The sequence below is a fragment of the Leptonychotes weddellii genome, chromosome 10, assembly GCF_054177405.1.
Source record: "Leptonychotes weddellii isolate Sample4059 chromosome 10, ASM5417740v2, whole genome shotgun sequence".
Lineage (NCBI taxonomy): Eukaryota > Metazoa > Chordata > Mammalia > Carnivora > Phocidae > Leptonychotes > Leptonychotes weddellii.
In genome coordinates this window covers 54,011,586-54,036,129 of record NC_138378.1, presented here as the reverse complement: position 1 = coordinate 54,036,129, position 24,544 = coordinate 54,011,586, and the positions used below count along the sequence as shown (strand labels likewise).

The window sequence follows — 24,544 nt, the reverse complement described above, 5'->3', positions numbered from 1 at the left end:
AAAAACAACTAGAAAACTTTTCTTCCCCTGCAGTAAGAGCTAATTTGCACATCCAGTGTGGGGTATGTGGCTCAGATCTAATTCCATGTCAGCCCCTACCTGCACGTGCGGACCTGCCATACGCTTTGTGCTTTCAGACCAGGGACTCGGTGGCCCCCACACTGAAGTCGTGGGTTCAGTTGGTCGCCTTCTCCTGTGGAGAACACCTTCCCACAGAGTCCAGGCTGGCTGCTGCTGAAGCCCTCACCAGCACCACACCGTTCTTGCTCACCAGCCTCCATCCCATTCTTGGTAAGTGCACCAGGCCAGGGCGTGGGGGGTCTGAGGTCCGAGGTCCATTGCACCAAACAGCTAAAAACATGAATAGGTACTCCAGGATAAAAAAGGAGGGAAGATGAAAACCGACCGTGTGCACCATACCTTTGCATCTCTCAAATGTGTTCCCCCCACCCTCCGAATTCCTCCTTTTTCACCAACAGCCTCTTAACTGGCCTCCTTTCTTTCCATCTTACCCCCAAAGCCATTCTCCTTATACTTCCAAAAGCTTGTGCAGTCTTTCTGAAATACAGAACTGATCATTTCACTCCACTGCTTAAAGCCTTTGAGTGGGTTCCGATTGCCTTCAGGATAAAATCTAAACACCCCTTCACGTGGCTCTGTGCCCTGGCCAGCCCTCCCTGCTCGTCGGCCACCACTTCCCAGCACAGGCTCTGTGCATCATCGGTAGGGAACTCATATCTTGGTATGACTAACGCCCTGGTGTCTCTGGTACCAGGTTGTCTGCGGGCAGATAAGGGAGAGGGTAGTCGAAGGAGAGTTCTTAGGACAGGGCAGGTCCCCCATTGAAAGGCTAGGGGTGATGAGTGCTGGTCTCCTGTGGGTCTCCTATTGTGACCCTGCCCAAGCCTGGGCCTGCCCCCTAGACAGACAACACACTTCCTTTCTGTGAGGCCCTGCCCACCTGTCGCCTCCCTCATGAAGTCTGCCTCCAGCACACCGGTCCACCGTGATCTTTCCCTGCTGTGAGGCACAGCCAGCCATTTCCATCCCTGACTTCTCCTTGCCTTGTGTCCTTGACTTGATGTTCCTTCCGTTGCTCAGGGGCATGTACTGTCTTTTCCTGTCCCGTTGTCCCCAGCAGTGCCTAGCACAGGGACCACATAGAGCTCCTGCCCAGGGGCAATGTGGTCAGAGAGTGGGCCCCACATGGACGTGGCACAGGCTGTCCTCTGTGGTTCCCTCCCCTTTTCAGTGCTTACCCCACTGCAAAGTATAATCTTGATTGAAACTTTGCTTTCAGAATTTATAAGCTCAAGCAGTCACTCAAATCAACACTGGGCTTGTTTCCCCAAAGCATTCTTGATGCGTAAAGTTTCATTCCTAAGAATCGTGAATCATTGTGGACAGCTGGGCCCAGGGCCTTAGTCAGCCGGGCCACACCTTCCAGGGGCCCTTGCCTAGGGCTGCTTGCCTCCAGAAGCCTTCCCCCCCAAAAAAGACAGATATTTCCAAACCTGCCCCCAACGGCCCTCTCTCTTCCACTGTTAATCTGACTGCCAAGTCTTCCTTTCTTGAAATACCCAGGAAGAAAGGCATGACTGTTGCTCATTTAAAGACTACCCTCGGGGCGCCTGGGTGGCTCAGTGGGTTAAGCGACTGCCTTCGGCTCAGGTCATGATCCTGGAGTCCCGGGATCGAGTCCCGCATCGGGCTCCCTGCTCGGCGGGGAACCTGCTTCTCCCTCTGACCCTCCCCCTTCTCATGTGCTCTCTCTCATTCTCTCTCTCTCAAATAAATAAATAAAATCTTAAAAAAAAAAAAAAAAAGACTACCCTCTTCCACCGTGGATTTATTTATTTATTTTTAAAGATTTTATTTATTTATTTGAGAAAGAGCATGAGTAGGAAGGAGGGTCAGATGGAGAGGGAGAAGCAGACTCCCCACTGAGCAGGGAGCCCGATGCAGGACTCAGTCCCAGGACCCTGAGATCATGACCTGAGCCGAAGGCAGACGCTTAACCAACTGAGCCACTGAGGCGCACCCCCCCACCACCACCATGGATTTAAAGCAGTATTTGTACCTGCTTGTAAATTGAACCGTAGGTAATTTGAATTCCTTTTGGTCTTCTTAGGTTTGCAGGATACACTTGCTCTCTGGAGATGTGTCCTCACCCTCCTGCAGAGTGAGGAGCAAGCCGTCCGAGATGCAGCCACGGGAACTGTAGTGACTGCCATGTCACAAGGAAGCACCTGCCAATCAACAGGTACCTCATTCTTACCCTTCGGCAGTGCCTTATTTCTCTTGGACAGAGTTGGCACGCTTTTTCTGTAAATAGCCAGAGAGTGAATATTTTAACCGTTCTTGGCCATTCGGTTTCTGTCTCCACTCTGCTGTTTTAGTGGGAAAGCAGCCCTAAACAGTAGGTAAACATGTGGGCATGACTGTGTTCCAATAAAGCTTTATGTACAAAAACAGGCAGCTGTCCAGATTTGATCTGCTAGCCATAGTCTGCTGACCCCTGATATCTAGGACATCATAGAGAAAAATCGTCTTCAAAGATAGAAATCTAATAAACAGTGCTGTTAGCTAGTTACATTGTCACCCTTTTTAAATAAGGCTAAGTCATGATTATCTGTGTGGTTACATAACCCGGGAATCATAGATCTATCATTTTGTACTTCTGTTAGTTTTCACATGTGATGGAAACAGATGAGTATGAGTCAAGTTAACTGGGAGTAGAAGCAAGGTCACACCTCTGGACAAGTCGCCAGCTGGGAGGATGTCTGCTCTGGTGGACTTGCATTCCCTGCACTTGGGTTGTCAGGAAGGATCTCTGGGTCTGCCATCCCAAGGAGAAGCAAGAACAGCGTTTGGAGGCAAGAGGTCACAGGCTGAGCAGAATGGACAGCAGAATGGGAGGGGGAGTGGCCATACAGGGTTTGTAACTGACTCAGGGCTCCTCGTCCCAGTGGCTGGGGATCCTGGAGGCTTCCCTTGGAATAAGAACTTCCGCATTCTAGAGTCCCCTGTTGTCATGGCATGTGTGGGAGAAGCTGGTTTTTGAATAATCTCTTGGTGATGCTGCTCCAGAGCAGGTTTGGTCGGGACCTGCTTTGCCTCTCAGTGGGAAGACATGCAGTTTGATTCTGGGAGTGATGTGCAAGAAGCCCTCTCCCCACCCGCTTCCCAGCCTGTCCAAGTTCCTGGATCTGTAATTCCGCCGTTAGTGATTCATTCCTTTTCCCGATTGCGTGTTTCCCTTAGAAGGACACACAGAGCACCCAGCAAGTGCTCAGTAAATATTTGGTGGAATACAATACTCACAAGATTTCTCTAGGACCCTCTCCACCAAAAATGGGAAAGGTTATGGCATACTGGAATTCATCAGTGGACTTACTCCCTCCTGATCTTCATAGTTGTTACCCGACTACTTCTATTTCTTTCAGAATTTCCCCAAGTTCACCTATAGTAAAAGTGTATTGCCATGATCTTCCTCCTTCTAGTTTAAATTTTTTCCTCAAGAAATACAAACCAATAATTAAATATCAAGTGCCTTTCACATGTAAATATCCGTGTGTAAAAGCCTCTTAGGGAAATAAATGTAAAAGGCTACCTATTTTTGTATTCCTCACCTTGGCCTATAAAAAGAGGATCTAAGGTGTGAAAAAGACAAGGATTCTATAACAGTGAAATGTAGTGTGTTACCCTGGACTAGATCCTGTGCTAGAGGGATGAAAAGCCGTACAGGAAATTTCTAGAACAACTGACAATACTGAAATATTGTCTGTAGATTAAAATCAATTTTAAATTTCCTGAATTTGATAACTGTACTGTGGTTTTGTAAGAGACTATTTTGTTCTTAGGAAATACACAACTGAAATATTAAGGGGTCAAAGAGGCACACCACCTGTTACATACCCTCAGATGGTTCAGGAACAATAATCATGTGTGCGTGTAAATAGTAAACACAGATATGGAGTTACTATACTTGCATCTTTTCTGTATATTTGAAATTATTTCAGAATAAAATGTTTTTTTAAAAGAATCCAGTTCCACAATTTGAAAACACCAACACAGCCTCTATTGCTAGACCATCTGACTGATTTCCCAACAATTCAGCCCTCTCTGTGACTCCTTTCCCCTAAGTTATTTGAAAATATCCTGCCCACCCCCCCTTTTTTTAAATTCATTTTGGGTGAATTTTTGCTTCCCAAAAAAATCAAACCCAAGCCAGATTCCTCAAAGGTCTCAGCAACATAATGTTGCTATGTGGGGACAGTCGCTCAGGACTTCCTCGTGTGTTCCTTGTTCAGCCTGGTGGCAATGCTTAGACAGGACTCCATAATACAGCTTGATTTTCTCAAGCAAAACATATACATCTTCCTGTCTGGGCCTGAAAAGTAGCTGAAGGCTGAGGAACACTCCTGATTTTTGCTGTGGTCAGAAGTTCAGCCCGCTGACACACAAGAACAATATTGTCTTGTTTTGACATTTCTTGAGGATATCAAGTGGCTGATGGTAACTTTTCTCATTCCTTCAGCATGCAGGGATTTTGTAGACCATACTATAACGGTTTGCTCCGTGGTGTTCAGAGTTAATTATCACTTTTGAGTCTTGAATAGCTTGAAAATACATGTCCTTAATTTTCTCCCCAAATCAGTGGTCTAATGAACGCCATAGTAAAATATTAGTATTAAATCGTGGTAATATTTAATGTCTTCTTTGAGAAGGCTAAATATTGTTAAAAAAAAAATTGCCACTTTTCCTCCTAAGAATAAAACACAAGGACTCCCTGCCTCTGAGACCCCATCCTATCAGTGAGGGCTGGCTGTGGACAGAGAGCTTTGCATGTACATTGTCTGATAGTGTGCTGGGGGCGCAGGGACGTGCCAGGTGCATCTTGATTGTGTGGTCTAGGGAGGCCCCTGAGAGTGGGGCTGGCCCAAAAGACCGGGTAAATGGGACACAAACAGGAGCATTTCAATGCAGAAGAAGCTAGAGCCAGAACTTGGGAGTTGGGGAGAACTTGGGAGCTGACTGGGGGGCGCGGTGGCCAGAACACAGGCTGAGGCCAGGGGAGTCGGGTGGGAGATAAAGCTGGAAAGGCAGGGGCACGCGCTCTTGGGGTGACTCTGAACACCAAGTTAAGGACCTCCTTCTGTAGGTGATGGGAGGCTGGAGAGGGCATTCAGTGGGGGAGCAGTGTTGCCAGCGTCTTGTCTGGGGAGCTCTTTTCAGCAGCAGTGTGCGCGACGGGCCCGGGCTGGGGCAGGGGAGGGAGACCTCCGGCCAGGAGACGAGCCGGGAGCGGGTCGCGGGTCGCGAGCCGCTGTCAGTGGGGGCGGGGTGGGAGAGCATGGCAGGTGGACTGCTGGTGCTGGTGCTGGTGGGAGGTGGGAGACAAGGGAAAGCAGAGGGGCCTTCACAGCCTCAAACCCATGAGGTATCTCTGGAGAAACGCCTAGACGTGCCTCTGGCACCGATGTAAGCAGGTAAGCCATCACCTTCTAGGAAGTGAAACTACCAGGAATCAGGAAGGATGCTTAGAGGCCACAAGGCACTGTGATCTGGGACAGAGGATTCCTTAGACCTTGGGGAAATTGGTGCTGGAAACTGAGAGGGCAAAAGGGGGCCTTTATCTGCTGTGGGAACAGAACGAACTGCCCTGCCCAGCACACTGCCCAGTTCTCCTGGGAGCCCTGGCGTAGGTACTCAAAACTACAGAAGAGCCAAGCATTAAACCCATCCTTCAGACTGCATCCCTAGCATGTCCCCTTGCGCATGGCTGGCTTCAGGTATAGATTTGTGGTGTCTGTTGGTTAATGATTCTGGGAGGCCTGGAGAAAATAACCCCGTGCTTAGATAGCCCTCATGAGGGTGGATTTGTTGTTCACCTTTTTTGCCTGCTGACCTCGTACATGTGCTTCTTCCCACCTGGTCACCTGGAAGGTAAAACCCACAGCCCGTCAACACCGCTCTGAGCACCCCCAAGCCTCTCTCAGCTTTGCAAGCACGACCCGCCTCACCTCCCTACTCCTAGATCAGCCACAGAGTACCGAGAGGGACAGCAGAAATGGTGTTTCTGGACTCAGGAATAGGGGATTGAATTTTGCAGCTAGGACAAGAAAGGGTAAGGGCAGGGCTCCAGGTGAGGCTCCACCTTCTCCTTTCCCTGCTCTGACCTTACTTCCAGCCTTGAAATGCTCTGAAAAGAGCTGTCATTTCCAGAGCAGGAGACACTCAAAGCCATCAGCTCGGCGACTTCTGCTTCCCTGGGCTCCTGATTCTCGCCCAAGCAGCTCACTCATGTCTGTTCCATTCACGTCAGGATTTCATGTTGGGTTCCACTCGAACAAGGACTTCCATTGGGCATGGGGGCGGGGGGAGGGGGTGGTACCAACCTGGACAGTCTGTACATTTAACTCACGAAATTTGTGTGACTCTCAAGTTAGGCAGACAGTTCTGGGTAAAAGCAACAGGGGAGAAATTGGAGGGGCTCCAGACCCCACACCCATTGCCAGTGTTTAGGTTCAAGAAGCATGACTTCTTGGTAGCAACTTCTCATGTAAAAAGTGTAAAGGACTTTTTTTTTTTTAAGATTTTATTTATTTATTTGACAGAGAGACAGTGAGAGAGGGAACACAAGCAGGGGGAGCGGGAGAGGGAGAAGCAGGCTTCCCGCGGAGCAGGTAGCCCGATGCGGGGCTCGATCCCAGAACCCTGGGATCATGACCTGAGCCGAAGGCAGACGCTTAACGACTGAGCCACCCAGGCGCCCCCCAAAAGTGTAAAGGACTTTTAAGAAAGAGAGACAGACAGGCGCATACACACACACACATGCACGCGCGCACGCACGCAGAAGAGAAGCACCAGGCCTCCTACCCACAAAAAATCATGTAAAGCTTCTGCTCATCCTGCCAGATAGAAATCTTTTGTGGTGACACATTCAATCCCACCTCCACCAGCCCAGCTTCCCAGGATCTCCCCTTCTCTGAACCCCTGCTGTATGTGCCTCACCCCACCTTGCCCTTCATGGTCTACTCTCTTCATGTAGCTTTGTCTTCCACCTAGCCCACGAGCTAGACCCTCTCCCATTAGGTATACTGTGGGTGCTCAATCTGTGTTGATGGACTGCTCTTTGACCAGGGTAGGCTGCCTAACAGTCAGTAACTGTCTGGTCTGCCCCAAGTTCCTAAGGAGATTAGAGTGCCCTCTGAACCAAGGAAGTGCCCCAGAACAGGCAGCCTGGCCCTCCGTGCAAGAATGAGCTCCAGGGGCAACCGGAGCGGTAGGCCTGAGTGACCCACCATCCGGGTCTTGCAGGCGAAGAGTTGGCAGCCCTTCCTCACCCTTACCGCTCAGGTCTGGGTCTCAGACTGCGGGGCCAGGGAGCCAGCCCAGGACTGCAGGGACCACGGCCCTGGGTCACCCGGAAGACACAGTAAGAGTCTCTGTGCTCAGCATGAGGACCCCCAGAGACGCCAGAGTCACAGCAGAGCTTACCAGGGAGGCGAAAGAGCGGGGCAGGAGCAGAAGGTAGAAAAACTGAGACTCAGAGGTTAGAGGACAGGGCCTTGGCAGGTAGCTTGGTGGGCAGAATTGCAGGTCATCTGGCCTAGGGCACAGTGGAGACGAAAAGACCTAACGTCTGCCCAGGTTCCCCCAAACCGTGTTCCTCCCCCAGCACCCACGCCCCTGCCCCCTCGCACACGTGCACCATGCACAGCTGCCGCCCACACAGAGCCTGGGAGACAGCATGACAGCGCCGACTCTTCTCCTGGGCTCCAAGCCTTGAGCAGGCCGGGAGGGAGGCCGGGTCACTTTGACATTACACAGCGGCCCCGCGGTGACACCCGGTCAGCAAAGCCCCGGAGCTGTGGGGCCTCGGCTGACTCACAGGCAGCTCCACCCCTGGAACTTCCAGGACTGCGAGCCAAGGCCTCCCCTCCTGCCCACCCAGCCCCACGCCCGGGGGGAGGCCCTGTGCTGTCGGCGCTTCCCAGGTGGTCCTGGAGCCCTCAGAGCATGGCCTCCCTCCTCCCTCTGCCTCCCTAACCTGCTCACCGGCACCATCCCCACACTGTCTCTTCCATGCTTGGGTGGCAGGGCCCGGCCCCAGACTCAGATTTAGAGGGCTTTCTGCTCCCTGAGTGTAACCTGATGGGTATATACCAAGTACATTTTTCTGGAGAAAAATGACCCAAATAGGATAACCACTACAGGAGAATGAACCTTCACACCCGTCTCCAGGCCTGACTGGCCTCTATCATTTCTTTTTTGCCTGTTTTTAAATTCTGAATTGTTTTCTCAATCCCCCTTTCATAGCTGCCTAGATGGTCCAAAGCTTTTTCTCTTACTGTTTAAGTACAAGGCCAAAAGTGGTGACATCGAGCATATTCGTTTGAGAAATAGTTACAAATTGCCTGTCCACCAGGCTTGTTTCATGCGCTGGTGCAAGCCACCATCATCTCTCTCCTGGACTTCTGCAAAAACCTCCTGCTAGGTCTTCCTGCCTCTGCGCTTACCTGCCTGCCATTCCTTGTCCATGAGGCCAGTAATGGGCTCTTTTTACAGAGTAGATCAGATGATGTTGCCATCCTGCTGAGAGCACTCCCTTGGCTTCCCTTCTTTCTCAGAATAAAAGCCAACTCCTAAGGTAACATATAAAGCTCTACCCGACCTCACCCCTGCCTCTCCCCAACCCCATTTGCTGTCCTTGCTCCCTTTCTTTCTCTGCTCCAGCCGCTCCCGCCTCCCTCAGGGTTCTTTAACTCGCCAGGCTCATGCCAGCCATAAGCCCTTTGCACTAGCCACTTCCTCTGCTTGGAATGGTCTTCCCTGGTCCCACACAGCTAACTCACCTCCTTCCTGTCGTTTCAATCTCTGCTTCGGTGGCATCTCTGCAGCAGCCTGCCTCGACCACCCAGTTTAGAGTAGCCACCCATTCGTCTGCTGGTTTAACTCTCTGTGTAGTCCTTTCACTGTCTTATTTTACCGTTTCCTTACTTTGTTCTTTGTCTCCCTCTACCAGAATAAAAGTTCCAAGAGGGCAAGATTTTTGTCTCTTCTGCTTGCTGCTATATTCCCAGAACCTGGCACATAACAGATGCTCAGCAAAAAATCACCGTTGGATGATCAGTTGGGTGAAGGAATGGAGGAATGTGTCCTTCACAGTAGTTAAACACAGTGAAGAGATCAGTGTTTTTAGAATCAACCTAAGGCAAGGGAGGTGTAGAGCACTTTGGATTCTCTCTTTTTTTTAAAGATTTTATTTATTTGAGAGAGAGAGCAAGCACGAGCGAGAGAGCATGAGCAGGGAGAGCCGTGGGAGAGGGAGAAGCAGACTCCCCACTGAGCAGGGAGCCTGATGCAGGACTCCATCCCAGGATGCTGGGATCGTGACCTGAGCCGAAGGCAGATGCTCAACCGACAGCCACCCAGGCGCCCCTGGATTCTCCTTGTTATGAAATTGCCTGGAGGTGGCAGGTCCTTGTTGCTGCAGACTCAGCTACCTTAGGCCCCACGTCTTCCCAGAGACAGTAATTCAACAAGGAACGGATGGGGCACCTGCTAAGGCAAGGCCATGGTGGCAGAGCCTGGACTAGCTGTACCCCTCCCTCGCCATTTCATTTCTGTCTCACACTAGGTGGAATTTCTTGAGCAAGAATTCTATCCATAGTGGCCCACTGGGCTGGGACGTGACCAGCCAGGGGAGAGTTCCAGTTGATCCTCAGGCCCTGGTCAGTGGACCCGGGCCAGTGCCAAATGGATCCATCTGGAAGGCCTAGAGTTGGTGGCAGCAGCTCTGAGGATGGAGGCCCCTTCCTCCTGGGGCCTCTTCTGGTGGTCTCCTCCCCACTCTGAGTCAGCCAGTGGCAGGGGGAGGGAGATGCAGAACATCACCCAGCAGGCACTCTTGGCTTCTTCCAATTCTCACAGCCACTCTGAGATATTTTACTTTTGCCTCCATTTTAAATACGAATCAGCTGAAGGTCAGGGAGTTGAAGCAGTGGACTCCGGGCCCGGGGGAAGAGAAGTATCGAGCAGCGATGGAGCTCAGGGTCCAGAGGGACAAAGGCCTTGCACGTTCAGTACTTCCTCTGACACACAAAGGGGACTCGAAACCCAGCCCTCTAGGTTTGGAGCCAAGGAGTTAACCAAAGAGGGATGCTGAAGGTCTTCTAAAGTCACTGTTGTGTTCAAAAGGAAGACACTAGAATCAGCCCAGGAAAATGGCTTGGGGACCCAAGAGCTCAGAGACAGAGCTTGTCCTGGGGAAGGCAGTGGGAGTTGGGGCGGCAAGGGTGGGTGGCTGCAGTGGGAGGTGGCAGGAGGTCCTACATCAAGGCTTTTGTCCCCCCTTCCCAAGGATCCTAAAGGAAAGGGATCACGGGACTTGAGGGTTTTAGATGTGGAAACCTAAGGCCAGGGAAGGTAAATGATTTCCCCAGTGTCACATAATTAGTGGGAAAAAGGTCTAAAACACAGGCCCACTGAGACACAGAGCAGCGCTTCTCTCTACTGCTCCCCAGGCCTCGGCTTCTAGAAGTGACAGAAATGTAGGGGCGCTCCTGAGAATAATCTGGACTCCTGGGATGGGGTCAAGGGGAGAAGTAGGAGCTGTGCGGTAGGGGCAGAGGAGAGGGAACACTGCCTTGGAGAGAGGGCCTGAAGGAACTCCAGCATCACAGGGGTGAGAAGAACAGAGTGTTCTACGAAACCAGGCATCTCCCAGCAATAAAACCACACCCTGCGGTGAGCCCTGACACTGCAGCCTTGCTCTCTCCTGGGCCTCGCTCTCGGGGCCTCTGGGTGTTCATCCGTATTGTCACTAGGGTCCAGGGGAGGAAACACAACAAGGCAGGAATTGTGATTCTAGCTCCCAGGTGGACCTCTGGCAGCTCGCCGGCAGAGGGTGAAGGGAAACAGGGAAACATCTGTTGAAGGAGGGACGCTGTCAGGAGCTGATTCTCTCTTCTCCCAGTGCAGCCCCACTCACCACGCACCAAATTGCCTTGCCCATCACCGTGTCCCTGGAAGCTGGGCCGTGACGTTCACCTGCGTCCTGGCGAATGCGTCCCTGGCAGCTGGCCCCATGATGTGCAAAAGCAGATGGTAACTATGCTCCTGTCTTAAATCTGGGAGCAGGTTGCCACTGCTGCTGAGTACCCTGGCTGGGCCTGGTTGCTGGGGTGATGGGATTGTTTCCATGGCCTCTCCGTGACTAAGCCCCACAGAGACAACAACGTGCTCCTCTCGAGGAAATGAGGGTCAGTTTTGCATCATTTTGCCTCCACTGTTGCTGCTCCTGAAAGCCAAGCTCCCTGGGCCCAAGGTGACTGACCCCTGAGGGTGATGATAAGCCCACAGTCTGGGGCTTAGGCTCTCTGGCACTGATGTGCTTAGTCAGGACAAGCCCAGAGCCCAGCGATCCTCAGCTCTGCTCTCTTCCTGCTCTGGCCTCAGCTCTGATCTCTGTGCTTTCCTTTTTCCAACTCAGGAGCCTAAATTTTTCTCAGTTAGGCTGCACCAGGACGCAGGATTCCTCTTTGACTATTGCGAAGAGTCTTCCCTTTGGAACCTAAGCCAGTCTCAGGAGTTAGGATCGCCTGTCAGGGTGACCAGATGGATCCCCATCTTCATTCATCCCCCAACTGGCAGGCTGCACCCCCCTCCCACCCCAGCTCCTCAGGGAGTGCCCTTTCTGAGCCCTCCCTCCACACCTTTCATCCACACCTACCCGGGTACGTGACCCCTTTTCCCACCCAAGTCCATTCACCTGCAGACTGGCCAGAGGATGACCTTCCTTCTTCCTCCAGTCCCCAAAACCAAATGAGTGTCAAACCCAGACTGTCATAACATAACTGGGCACTGTAGTAGCCCCTCATTCTTCAGCATCCCATTGTGATCCCAAGAGGTGTGAAGAGTAACATCAGAGCCTAGAAAGCCCTCATCCTGCCCATGAAACGCCCAGGTTTTGTTCTCAAGTCTCTGAGGCTGATCGCCAGGCTTCCTTGCTCCAGCAGCTCTCCTCTGACCCCAGGAGGCTCTCTTCTGACCACAGGAATCCACAGGGCAGAAGCTCTTGTAGGCAGAACAGAGTAGGAGGTGGCTCTGGTGGTCATGGGGCTCCACGGGGAGTATTCTTACCTGCACGTGTTGAGTGTGTGCATTTGGATACACGTGTAGGCTGGTGTGTGGTCAATCTGGACGCGTTTCAGGGTGGCTCTCTGTAAAGAAGACACAGAAGCAGTTTGGACGTGAACACATACACTGATGCTGTGAGGAGAATGGGATTGTAAGGAGATATGCTTGGGCCAGGTCACTCAGACATCATCTAAATGAGTGGGAGATCCTCGTGTAGTTCAGTAATCCAGATTTTCAAAAGTGGTTTCCTGTGAAGCTGGTCTAAAGGAGCAAAGGCGGAGAGCATCACGCGAGAATCAGAAACAAAGGTTGGCCTTGACTGCAGCTTGCCTCCCCTACACCCCCCGCCCCATTTCCCGCTCCACGCAGCCCCACCTCCAGCAGAAGTACTCAAGTTGGTAGAGTACAACGAAGGATCTTACTTTGGGGCCGATCTTGAGACAGACTTTCTGAAGTGTTTTCTTGGGATCTCAAGCATGAAGCCGCTGGTGTTTTAGTCAGGGTATAGATTTGGCACCTGTAAGACACCCAAGTTAAAAGTGGCTTAAACGAGGTAGCAGCTTATTTCACCCTCCTCACATAAAAGGCTCTGGGGCGCCTGGGTGGCTCCGTCAGTTAAGCATCTGACTCTTGGGGCGCCTGGGTGGCTCAGTCGTTAAGCGTCTGCCTTCGGCTCAGGTCATGATCCCGGGATCCTGGGATCGAGCCCCACATTGGGCTCCCTGCTCCGCGGAAAGCCTGCTTCTCCCTCTCCCACTCCCCCTGCTTGTGTTCCTGCTCTCGCTATCTCTCTCTCTGTCAAATAAATAAATAAAATCTTAAAAAAAAAAAAAATGCATCCGACTCTTGGTTGCAGCTCAGGTCATGATCTCAGGGTCGTGAGGTCAAGCCCCGCATTGGGCTCCACACTCAGCTTGGAAGCTGCTTAAGATTCTCTCTCTCCTTCTCCCTCTGCCCGCCCCTCAGCCCCCTCTCCCCACTCTCATGTGCAGGTGCGCTCTCTCTCTCTCTGAAAAAAAGAAGAAAAAGGCTCGGTGTGCGGCTGTGATGGTCCACAATCACTAGAGAACTCCCCCTTCTTTCTTGGTGCTTTGCCGTTTTCAGGAGGCACCGTCCCGCTCGTGATCCGGGGGGGCAGTTGCCATTCCCACAGCCATAGCCACACTCCAGTGAGTGGGGAGGAGGGATGGGAATGCCCACCTGAATGTTATAGACACCACTTCCAGGGGTGTCTCATCACCCAGGACTTAGTCACGCGCCACATGACTCAGCAAAGGAAGCTCACAGATGTGAGCTAAGTGGACATGTGTATGGCTGAAAGGTCTATTTTCTGTGTAAGGAAGGAAGAATGGATTTGGGGAGATAGACCTTCACTTCTCGCCATTTCCCATCTTCTTATTTTCACACAGGCACTAATTACTAAGTTCCTGGAAAGTTCTGGCCGCTTGCTAACAGCTGGGGACACAAATCAGATAGAGCCTCGGCCTTAACTGTTGGGCCTCTGCCCTCTTAGGTATTATTCCACCTAAAGTCAACAGGCATCCACATTATTGGCATCCATATTTTTTTTAGTAACTCCCAGGACCATTTTTTAAGAAAAGGCAGTAATTGGTAATCAACAGTAAGAATTTTCATTTCCATTTGTTCACCAACTTGACAGATTTAGTTGCTTATCCCCATTACATTTCTTCAGACCGCACACATCACCCAAAATGCAAAAAAAAAAAAAAAAAAAATCCAAAAAACTAAAAGACTTTGTTAGAAAACAAGACAGCAGGCTTTGCAATTGCATTACTCACAGCCAGAATTTACTAGAAAGATATCTCTTTAATGGGGAGGTGGCAGAGAACAGGAACATGGAGGAGAGAGCCCATCCTCTCTCTCCTCCATGGGGCCGTCTCTTCGCACACACCCTGTGCCTTCCCTCTCTGTGCTTTCACTCATATTGGCTTGTGCCTAATGTGTCATCCACCTATAGAAATGTTGCAGGTTCCAAAGGCCCAGCCCCCAGGCCCTCCTTTCTCACAAAGCCTCCAGGTCTTTGTCTCTCTATCTATCTTTTGGTCAGATCCACAGTTTAGCTCTTCTACTGTTTCTTGGTTAGGATCCCACCCACGCTGTAAGCTTTTTAAGGGCTGGATCTCCACCACAGTGAAGCTGGGTGTGTTAAATTCTCAAGTAGCTCACGTCAGGCTGACATACCATGGTTTTTGGGGTTGAATGTGCGCATGGGGTTTGAGGTGAGCAGCTACCTTTGGGTGAGAGGCCCCTGCTCAGCCTCATGGTGAGCCCCTAAAGTGCCCAGTGATCCAGCACTGGGCCTTCAGGGTCAGGCTAAATTGGGATGGGTTGGGGGTGCCTGGGTGGCTCAGTCGGTTAAGCGTCGGACTCTTGATTTCAGCTTAGGTCTTGATCTCAGGGTTGTGAGTTCAAGCCCCGTGTGGGGCTCCACGCTGGGCATTGAGCCTACTTTAAAAAAATAATAATTAATTAGTTAATTAGGATGGGTTGGCAGGGGCTTCCCATGCAATGCAGTCCCATTATACCAGAAAATGAAATTCTCCTCTTCTTTTAAAAGCCAGTCACAGAGCATAGTGGTTCTGCCTCAAAGTCTCAAGTGTGTTAATTTGTTTCAAAAGTAAAAGAAAAAAAAATCATATTCTTGACCCCTCCTCCTTAATCTGTTCCAAATGAGAGCTTTGAGAAGGAAAACTCCCCAGGACTCACTCTCTTGAGTAAATTGATTTCTGCTGTGGAGAGGAGCTGGGATGGGACTGGAGGTAGGAAAATATATGGAACCTGACATAAAAGATTTGGGTTTTGTTTGGAGAAGGATTCGGGTTGTTTTCAGGGTTTGAATTACAGCTTGGGTGTGTTTGAAGAAGCAGAAGTGAGCAGCACCTCGACCCCCAGCCTTTGTGGGCTTTTCATTCAGCTCCTCTTGCCTGGGCTGGTCCCTATGCAAGATGCCTTGCTTGGCAGCCTGGCCAGGAAACCTTGCTTCATAAATAACTCCCCAGGGGAGACTGGAGTGATAACAGACGCTTTAAGTGGGAGCCGAGCTGCCCTCAGCACTTAGGAGAGTGTGCGCAAGTCTGGCGCTGGAATTCTCTTTGCCAAGGCAAGTGAGCCCTCTTCAAGTTTTCAATTTGGTTACTCTCATTTTATTATTTCTCTAACCTCTTTCTAACCAGTGGGGTGGCTGAGGCTCTGCTTGTGAGTTCTGTTTTTATTTTTCACACTCTATTTTTATACTTTGAAACTGCGGTTATAAAATATACACTCAAAAATGTTGGCTCTGCACCCACAAGACGCAGGAGGCTGTCCAGATGCACAGTGTGGGGACTGCTCCCAGGAGGGCCCTGCCCCACCCTTGGCCTCTCGCGGAGGGATGGGAGGGACGGGGGGGACAGCAGTTGCTGTAAGAGACTGGTCCAGCAAGGAGCAGAATTCTGGCCAAGATTTGTAGATTTGACCCTGAGAAACTGTCAGGACTATTTTTCTGGTGGCTTCCCAAGCACACCATAAGAGGTCAGAACCCTTAGAAACAGAATTCCCAGGTTCCTGTAAAGGGGTCATTCATCTCCATTCATACAATTGTCCTGGCCCCCGTCTTTCCTCACCATCCATGTAGAAACGTAAAAACAATGCCAGCAAAGCAGTCTCATTTGTTTTGTTCACCATCGTTTGTTGGAAATGGTTGTCATGTTCATATTACTGTAGAACTTACAAAATGGGCATAAGAAATCTTCCCAAGTGCTGACCTCCTGGCCAATTCCAACCCCTCCTGGTATCTTTTTTCCTTCTTTTCCCCCAGGCTCCCCACTTTCCTTCCCTTCCTCCAACCAGAATAGATCTAGGAATCTCCTGACGTTTCCACCTTGGCTACAAGCAGTGCTGGGTCTTTTTGAACAGACTTGTCCATAAATCTTAGATTGTTTCTCATCTTTGAAAAAGCCGCTTCTATCAGCAAGTCATTATTCACATGTACGGGGCAGGGGAAAGTTCACCAAATTTCAAACTTCAATTTATTTTCACTCCTTTTTACAACATCTACTCCCCAGAAACCACAGAAATTTAAAAATACCAGTCCCAATAGGCAAAGTGCCTCCTGACATAGCTTGCAAGAACCAGGGCTGGCCACCTGGGGATGGGAGAGGGAGGCAAGGTTGGCCTAGATCGGAGCTGGCTGGCTCGAACCCATGGGGGAATATAATTTCCAAGTCTCAGAGAACTAAAACCCACTGTTCTCATTCTAGAGCGGTAGATTTGGTTGGGCAGGGAGATTTGGGAAGATGGGTGATATTTATAAGGAAAGGCTTAATGTAGCTGTTACTATAAATTAAAAATAAGGAATACAGTATAATATAGGTAATGGGCTAAAATATACTTTAATTCCATGTGATACTGGCTAGAGGAGAGCTGAAGGAAGGGTCAGTTTGGAACAGATGAGAAGAGAAAGGAGGTGAGGGGGGTGGAGACAGAGCATCAGATTCCCAGTCAAAGGCCCGGCTCTTTTTGTCTTTCTACTTTGTCATCCTCAAACATGTTGGCTTTTGACTTCATGCTTGTTCTCATGGTTACAAGATTGCGGTTGCACCTTCAGCCGTTACCCCAACATTCTAGGTAGGAAGAAGGAGGAAGAACATAAAGTTCTCTTATCTCAAGGTAATTTTCATCCAGGAAGAAAAAATGCCCTCTAAAGCCCCCCTCTGTTTGTCTCCTTGGCCAGGTCTAGGTACGTGGCCATCTTAGCTACAAAGGTATCAGAAGGGGCTAGACATCACCTGAGAGTGCACACTTGGCTCCCAGAACAAAGTTGAACTTGTGTTAGTAGGGAAAGGGGGTGGCTACTGGTGGGCTACTAGGAGAGGGCTAGGTATGTGCCCAGGGAGTGCCGTGACACACCTAAGGAACTGTAGAAGTAGCCCTCAGAAGGAGCGGAGAATGGGGTGGGATGCAGGAAGAACGAGAGTGAAACCGGAGAGGTGAGGGCCAGCCACTTCAAGGGCCAAGAGTGCCTGCTGAGGACTTGGGAATCCAGGAGATCACTACATTACCCAGAGGAGCGGAGGGGACCCAGTGCCCCCTAAAGCAGTTGTTCCACACTCCAGCACACAAGGTCATCTGAGGATCTTGTGACATGAGCTTTGGATTCAGTAGGTTTAGAGAGGGCACAACATTCCACATTTCTCACCAACTTCCAGGTGATGTTGAAGCAGCTGGTCAAGAGACCCGACCCAGAGTAGCAAGACCCTGAAGGAAATCTCTTCAGAAATAAATGCCCAGAGGTGCCTGGCTGGCTCAGTCAGAGGAGCACGTGACTCTTGATCTCAGGGTTGTGAGTTCAAGCCCCATGTTGGGTGTAGAGATTATGTAAGGATAGAATCTTTAAAAAAAAGAAAGAGAGAAAGACAGAGAAATGCCCAAATGTGTTTGTTAAGCATTTTAATGTAATGACTACTATCACTGTAATAGGAATTGAGATTCAAATATTTAATGAAAAATTACAGTAACTCTTTTTTTTTAGATTTTATTTATTTATTTGCCAGAGAGAGAGTGACAGAGAGAGAGAGCACAAGCAGGGGGAGCTGTAGTCAGAGGAAGAGCAGGGAGCCCAATGCGGGACTCGATCCCAGGACCCTGGGATCATGACCTGAGCCGAAGGCAGACGCTTAACTGACTGAGCCACTCAGGCGCCCCAACAATAACTCTTAAATTGAGCTTTTCCCAGAAAGGGTAGGAAGCAAAATCTGATGCATCTTTTGGGAGACCTGATGTCTACAGGTAGCAGAAAAGCCAAAACAGTGGAAGTTTCTCTCAAGTTTATGTAGCCCATAAGGAGGAGTCCAGGCTGATCAGCGGCTCTCAGTCATTAGGCCCCAGGCCCAGGCTTCCTGTGAATTTCTGCTTCACTATCCTGACATGTGGTTTCTATTCTCAGGGACATCTCCTGATCCCAGATGGCTGCTAGAAGCATTAGCCATCCCATCCTCATTGCAGATGAGGAGAAGGGGAAGAAAAGAGAGCAGTGAAGGGCTCCAACCCTCTCCCTTTGAAGGGGCCCTCCCAAACTCCCACAATACACTTCTGGGTACCTGTCCCTGGCTACAACTTAGTAACAAGGTCCTATTTAGCTGCAAGATATGCAAAGAAGTGTATTCTTTTGGCCTGGGCACATCACATAGAGTTCTCTTACTAAGGTAGAAAGGAGCACATCTCGCTACATGCCACATTGATACAAGAGTTACACCTAAAATGACACTGAATGGTTGAAAATGGTTGAAAACAGAGGCATGAACAAAACTCTGCCAGGCGAATGACAACAAAAAGAAAGGTGTGGTGGGCGCCTGGGTGGCTCAGTTGGTTAAGCGACTGCCTTCGGCTCAGGTCATGATCCTGGAGTCCCGGGATCGAGTCCCGCATCGGGCTCCCTGCTCGGCGGGGAGTCTGCTTCTCTCTCTGACCCTCCCCCCTCTCATGCTCTCTATCTCATTCTCTCTCTCAAATAAATAAATAAAATCTTTAAAAAAAAAAAAAAAAGAAAGGTGTGGTAGTAGTCATAATAGGCAAAATTTCGGACAAAGAAGTAGGAAGCTGTACGGGAAGGGGAGTATTGGACAATGATAGTGATTAAAGGGTATGATCCACAAAGAACATGAGCCTTTATACCTCAGGTAAAATAGCATCCAAACCTACCCCCCACCTCCAAAAAACACTGTGAGGAATATTAGGGAAAAATTGTTAACATTACAGCTGTAGTAGGATACTTTAACCTACCTTTCTCAGATTTATGAGGCCAAGCAGACCAAACATAAATAAGGTTATAAAGGACTTAAAAGCGGGGCGCCTGGGTGGCTCAGTTGGTTAAGCGACTGCCTTCGGCTCAGGTCATGATCCTGGAGTCCCGGGATCGAGTCCCACATCGGGCTCCCTGCTCGGCGAGGAGCCTGCTTCTCCCTCTGACCCTCCCCCCTCTCATGTACTCTCTCTCTCTCTCATTCTCTCTGTCGCAAATAAATAAATAAAATCTTTAAAAAAAAAATAAATAAAGGACTTAAAAGCTTAAATGTGTATAAACCATGTACTCTGCGGACAGAAAATAAGTATCCGTTTCAAATAGGTACAAACCAGGTGCAAAAACTGATTATATTTCGGGCCCCTAAGAAAAATCACAATTCCATAAGGTAGGAATCTTTCTAGGCCACATTCTAACCTAACTTCAAGCAAACTAGACATTTAAAATAAAAATATAACAACAAAAGCGCCACTTGGATATTTCTACACAATCTCAGTAAGTTCTGCCGATGACAAAACAAAAACTAAAGACTCCTTTCAGGCCCAAACAGATGAAAAGCCTATCAGTGTTTGAGCAGATGAACCTGTCCTCAGAGGAAGTCCTTGCATGTCGTAGGCAAGTAAAGTGTCCTCTATAATATACAGGCACTTCTCTCAAAATCAATTAAGTGAAGATAATGGAAGTAGAGGCAAAAGATGAAAACCCAGCACTTTGTGGAATTAAACACAGCCGAGAATGGTACACATAGGACAGAACACGCTCATCCTGGCTAATGATAAAGAAACGCCGACCAACAACAGCGCTCTGTCGTTTTCCCCATGTCTTACTGGTGCGGCCATAAATCGGTGCATTGTTGGAGGGAGCTTAATGATATCTTGAGAGATTTTAAATGTTTTTGCCAATTGATTCAGGTAATTCCAGAGGAATTTATCTTCCAGAAATATGCGTGCATGGGCAAAGATACACGTACAACTCAAAGGATGGGAGAAACCTTGATAAATACACATACCATGAGGCAGTTAAAAATAATGGAGTAGATCTGTATGAACCGATGTGCAAAGGGACCCATGGCATATCATTACCTGAAAAAATAATTGTTATTCTTATAAATAAATATGTAATTTTTATAAGTTTAGAAGGCCATATATTATGACTTGCTGTCTCTGGTGCCCACAGGGACCTGGCACAGGGCGTAAGCAGGTGAGCCGGCTGGGTGCGCAGTCTCAGTAAAGAGCAGGGGCAGTAGTGAGCAGAAGAGCAGGTGCCTTCTCGGTTGTGATTTGTAGCCTTGTCAGCTCCTGCCCAGAGTCCATGGATCAGGACTCAGGCTTGGCAACTCTTTCCGCTTCAGCCCTAAGATGACCTCTTGGCCCCTTTGCAAGGGCAACAGGGCTAGCCTCTGCCAACATCACCCTGCGTCCTCTTAACAAGCATTGCGTGAGCCTGGAACGTCTGGCCGAGGGCAGTCTCATTGCCCCTGTCCCGTGAGCCCAGTAGCATGGGCTCAGTCCTGTCACTAGGAAAGTTATAGTGACTAAAATTGAGCTTAAGATTTTATTTTTAGGGGGCGCCTGGGTGGCTCCGTCAGTTAAGCGTCCCACTCTTGATCTCAGCTCAGGTCCTAAGAGGGTTGTGAGTTCAAGCCCTGCATGGGGCTCCCACTGGGTATGGAGCCTACTTTAAAAAAAAAACAGAACAAGGTTGTGGGTTTTTTTTCTTCTAACACCGTAGAACTTATGGACTATGTTTTGTTTTGGTTTTACTTGTTCCTTGGTGTTCTGCAAACTTGCTCTCCACCTAAGGACCTCCAGAATCTTCCAGAAGCTCTAGAAGTCCCCACATTGGCCACGTTACCCACAATCCTACTACTATGTAGTAACTCTACATAGGGTTACTCTTTCAGTCTCTGTAACCCTTGGCAGGGAGAGGGGCCAACAGCCTCAGCTGTACTGAAGAGGAATAGCAGGAAATAAACAACTCAAGGAGGAGAAACTCAAGGATTGCTATCTTCCAGTTGCCGGTTTCTATCCTGCTAGCAAAACCTCTATGCTGCTTCACTCCTCATTTTTAGAAGTGACCCTCAACTTGATTTCCCCTCCACACACACCCCACCCCCACCCTTAGTGTAAATACAGGCCTGGCCAATGGGGCTTTGGTCCAAAGAATGGTTTGACCTCCCATGTAGGGTTGCCAGATTTACCAGATAAATATTCAAATTTATAAATCTGAATTTAAGATGGACCACGGGGCGCCTGGGTGGCTCAGTCGTTAAGCGTCTGCCTTCGGCTCAGGTCATGATCCCAGGGTCCTGGGATCGAGTCCCACATTGGGCTCCCTGCTCAGCGGGAAGCCTGCTTCTCCCTCTCCCACTCCCCCTGCTTGTGTTCCTGTTCTCGCTGTCTCTCTCTGTCATATAAATAAATAAAATCTTTAAAAAAAAAAAAAAAAGATGGACCACGAATACGATTTTCTGTGTAAGTATGCCCCATGCAATATTCAGGACATACTTATGCTGAAAAGTTACCCATTGTTTATGTAAAATTCAAATTTAACTGGGGGGTTCCCCTGTTGCATCCAGCAATTCTACTCCAGTGGGCTTCTGTGGCTCCTGCATTCCAAGAGGGGGCATCTGCAAGTTTAAGAATAAAGATCAGCAGGAGTTTAAGTAATCGCTACCCACAAGTCACCTCACCAGAACCTCCTGAATGGCCCCATCCCCCTGTTTGTGCCTCCCCCTCCTCTCATTTGCCGCCCTGCTTCTGAGCTTCACTTCACTTCCTGTCTCTTGTCATCCTCTTTTAGTCTGTGGCTTTCCCCTGCCCTCACTTCTCCTCCTTTTTCCTCATTTTGCTCTCGCTGGTCCGTAACATGTCATTAAAGTTTACATATTTGAGTGTTGGTTATAATTACTAAATAAGGTTTTATGTTCCTTGCTATAATTTAAATAGCAGGGGAATTTAACTTTGTGTGTGTGTTTCATTTTCCTTTTAGTGATAGGTGGCCTTAAGTTCATTTTTAGCTGTGTGAATCATTGACCTTCATTCACCTTGAGTGAGAAAAAAGGTCTCCCATTTCCAGAGTGAATTCACATGCATCTTCCTAAGATGGATGCCAGTGGGGAAGGTGGGAGTGGGAGAGATTGAAGTGGGGGACAATGGGGGATCCTGCTAAGTTGACCCATTCAGGGGAGAAGGGGCTCAGAAGCCTCTTGTACTGGCCTAAAGCCTAGCCTTTGGCATTGGGCCCAGCTGCTGGAGCGGAGTACGGCTCTCTCCTCCTTGTGACTGATCACTGGACTCATTCCCAGCAAGAAGCCTCCTCTGATAGACAGCGAAGAGCATGGTTTGCCGCTAATAACTAGGGCCCCAGTGGCCTTCTGCTTCCATTCCCTGCCTCTCCCGATGAAGCAGACTCTTGAGGGCAACTTCATTCTGGCTTCCTCCCCAAAACAGGTGGGGGCAGGGCAATTCTCTAAGCTGCCCCGAATCAGGACCTGTTTTCTAGTTGCTGCCCTGAGCTACTCTGATGTCTATATTAATCCCATTCTCTCCCTGCCCTTGTTTCTCCATCCCTGCTCTCCCCCGACCCTGCTCTCCCCGCAGGATGACCCAGAAGGTATCTTCCCATCTGGGAAGCACACCTGTGAATGGCAGTGCCATTTGGGAGAGAGAATAGTGATTTGGGAGTTGGAGAGTGGCCTCTGTCCTGAACTAGTTGCTTCTACTCACTTGGCCTCAGTTTTGTCATCTGTAAAATGGAAGTGATCACGTGTCTCGCAGAAAAGCTGTATTAAAATACGAATAAAGGGCGCCTGGGTGGCTCAGTTGGTTAAGCGACTGCCTTCGGTTCAGGTCATGATCCTGGAGTCCCGGGATCGAGTCCCGCATCGGGCTCCCTGCTCGGCAGGGAGCCTGCTTCTCCCTCTGACCCTCCCCCCTCTCATGTGCTCTCTGTCTCTCTCATTCTCTCTGTCTCAAATAAATAAATAAATAAAAATCTTTAAAAAATAAAAAAATAAAATAAAATACGAATAAAAACAAGTGTCAGAAAGTGAACAAGGTTCCATCCCCAATCCAAATGCTAAATGATATATTTTTTTTTAATGCTGGAAAGCCAGTAACTTGCTGTTGGTTATAGAATTCTTTTCATTCATCCGATTAGAGAACCTCAGCACTTTATTTGGAAGGTGTCTTTTTATTCCTTCTGTCGTGGACTCATAAACATCTGGGTGTTCTTTCCTATCTCTCCTTTCAGGCAGGGGAAGATTTAAAAGAAGCTAAAGGAATAGATCTGTCCCCCTTGCCATTTCATCAGATATTTCAGTAGAAAGGAGTCTGGCTCTTTGAAAAGTTTGCCCTAACGGTTCAAGGCCGAGTGGAGGTGTCCTCCTCTGTCTGTGGAGGAGGCAGATACGCGAGTTGGAGGTCGACACTGGCCAAATGGCAGTGCAAAGAATTTTGGACCAGATCTCTCCACTTTGATGGGAATAAAATAACAAAGCCTCACCCACCCGAAGCCTGTTGCCTTTTGCTGAGCAAAGTCATGTCAGCCGTCTAGTTCGGAGGCTTTATCCCAGCTGGAAACCCGGTAATGAGGGAGGCTGAAGAATCTGGGCTTCCCAGAATGTGTGGGAAACTGAATAGTAGAGTCCACAGCATTCCGACTGTGATACTTGGCTGGAGCTTGTGCATTCCCTTGGTTACAGCCATTTGGGGCTCCGAAAGACACAGAGATTTAGCCAGAGCCTCGTCTCAGTTGCTGTGGGGCCCAAGCTGCCCCCCTCCCCACCACCCCAGTCACCTGGGAGTTCTGTGTAGTCCTCACCTTCGAAGCTCGCTGCCCCACAGCAGTGAGAAACAATACAAATAAGCCACACCCGTGGAAATTCGGGTCAGGGAAAGAAGGCAGGAGCAGGATCAAAGCCTCTTGTAACGCAAGAATTCCTCAGCAGCTCGAGTCCCTTAATAATTATGGTTTGGACATTTTCCAGAAAGCAAAACCACTTAGCATGCCATATTTAACAATGAAGAGTTTTCTGTGTTCATAATAGTCACTGTGCAGAGCAAATAGGCACCTTGAACAAAGGATAGGATATTTATTTGTGTATATAAAATAACCCGCATGGCTTACACCCCAAAGCTTGTCTGCAGGGAAGAAAGTGGCTTGTCTGCAGGGAAGAAAGTGGCACTGCCTTCTGCCCTGGGGTACCTGTTTCACCAGTAAAGTTGGAGAAGAGTCTACATGCCCTGCCCCCGTCCCCCCCACCGCATCTCAAACAAACAACCAACCAAAAAAACCACCTTCGTTTAACCCAGAATTTTCCAAACTTATTTAATAGCCAAATCTTTTGTTTTAACCTTTGGTTGGTTTTGGAGTTTGGAATTTTTCCATTTCATTTTGTTTTGTTTTAAATATCTCTTAGCATTCTAAAAAGCCAGTTTCCCAAGGAAAATGTTTGGGCAAAGGATAGGCCAAGGAGGGTCGGAAGCAGGGATTTTAGACTGGGGGGAGATGGAGAAAACAAATCCCAGGCCCTGAGGGATGATGGACGTGATTGTTGGAACCCAGCTCTGTACAGCAGTTTGGAGCACCCGACCC

General features: G+C 49.2%; 1 protein-coding gene across 8 annotated transcripts in view; it reads left to right on the top strand.

The window, feature by feature from the left end:
- Nucleotides 1–24,544, top strand: part of THADA (THADA armadillo repeat containing) — a 328,075-nt gene that overhangs the window by 272,792 nt on the left and 30,739 nt on the right. For all 8 annotated transcript variants that reach the window (XM_081833473.1, XM_081833472.1, XM_081833471.1 and 5 more), the window contains 2 exons: nucleotides 138–291; nucleotides 2,132–2,263. In XM_081833473.1, the coding sequence (XP_081689599.1) occupies nucleotides 138–291; nucleotides 2,132–2,263 (286 nt within the window). The remainder of the gene's footprint in view (nucleotides 1–137; nucleotides 292–2,131; nucleotides 2,264–24,544) is intronic.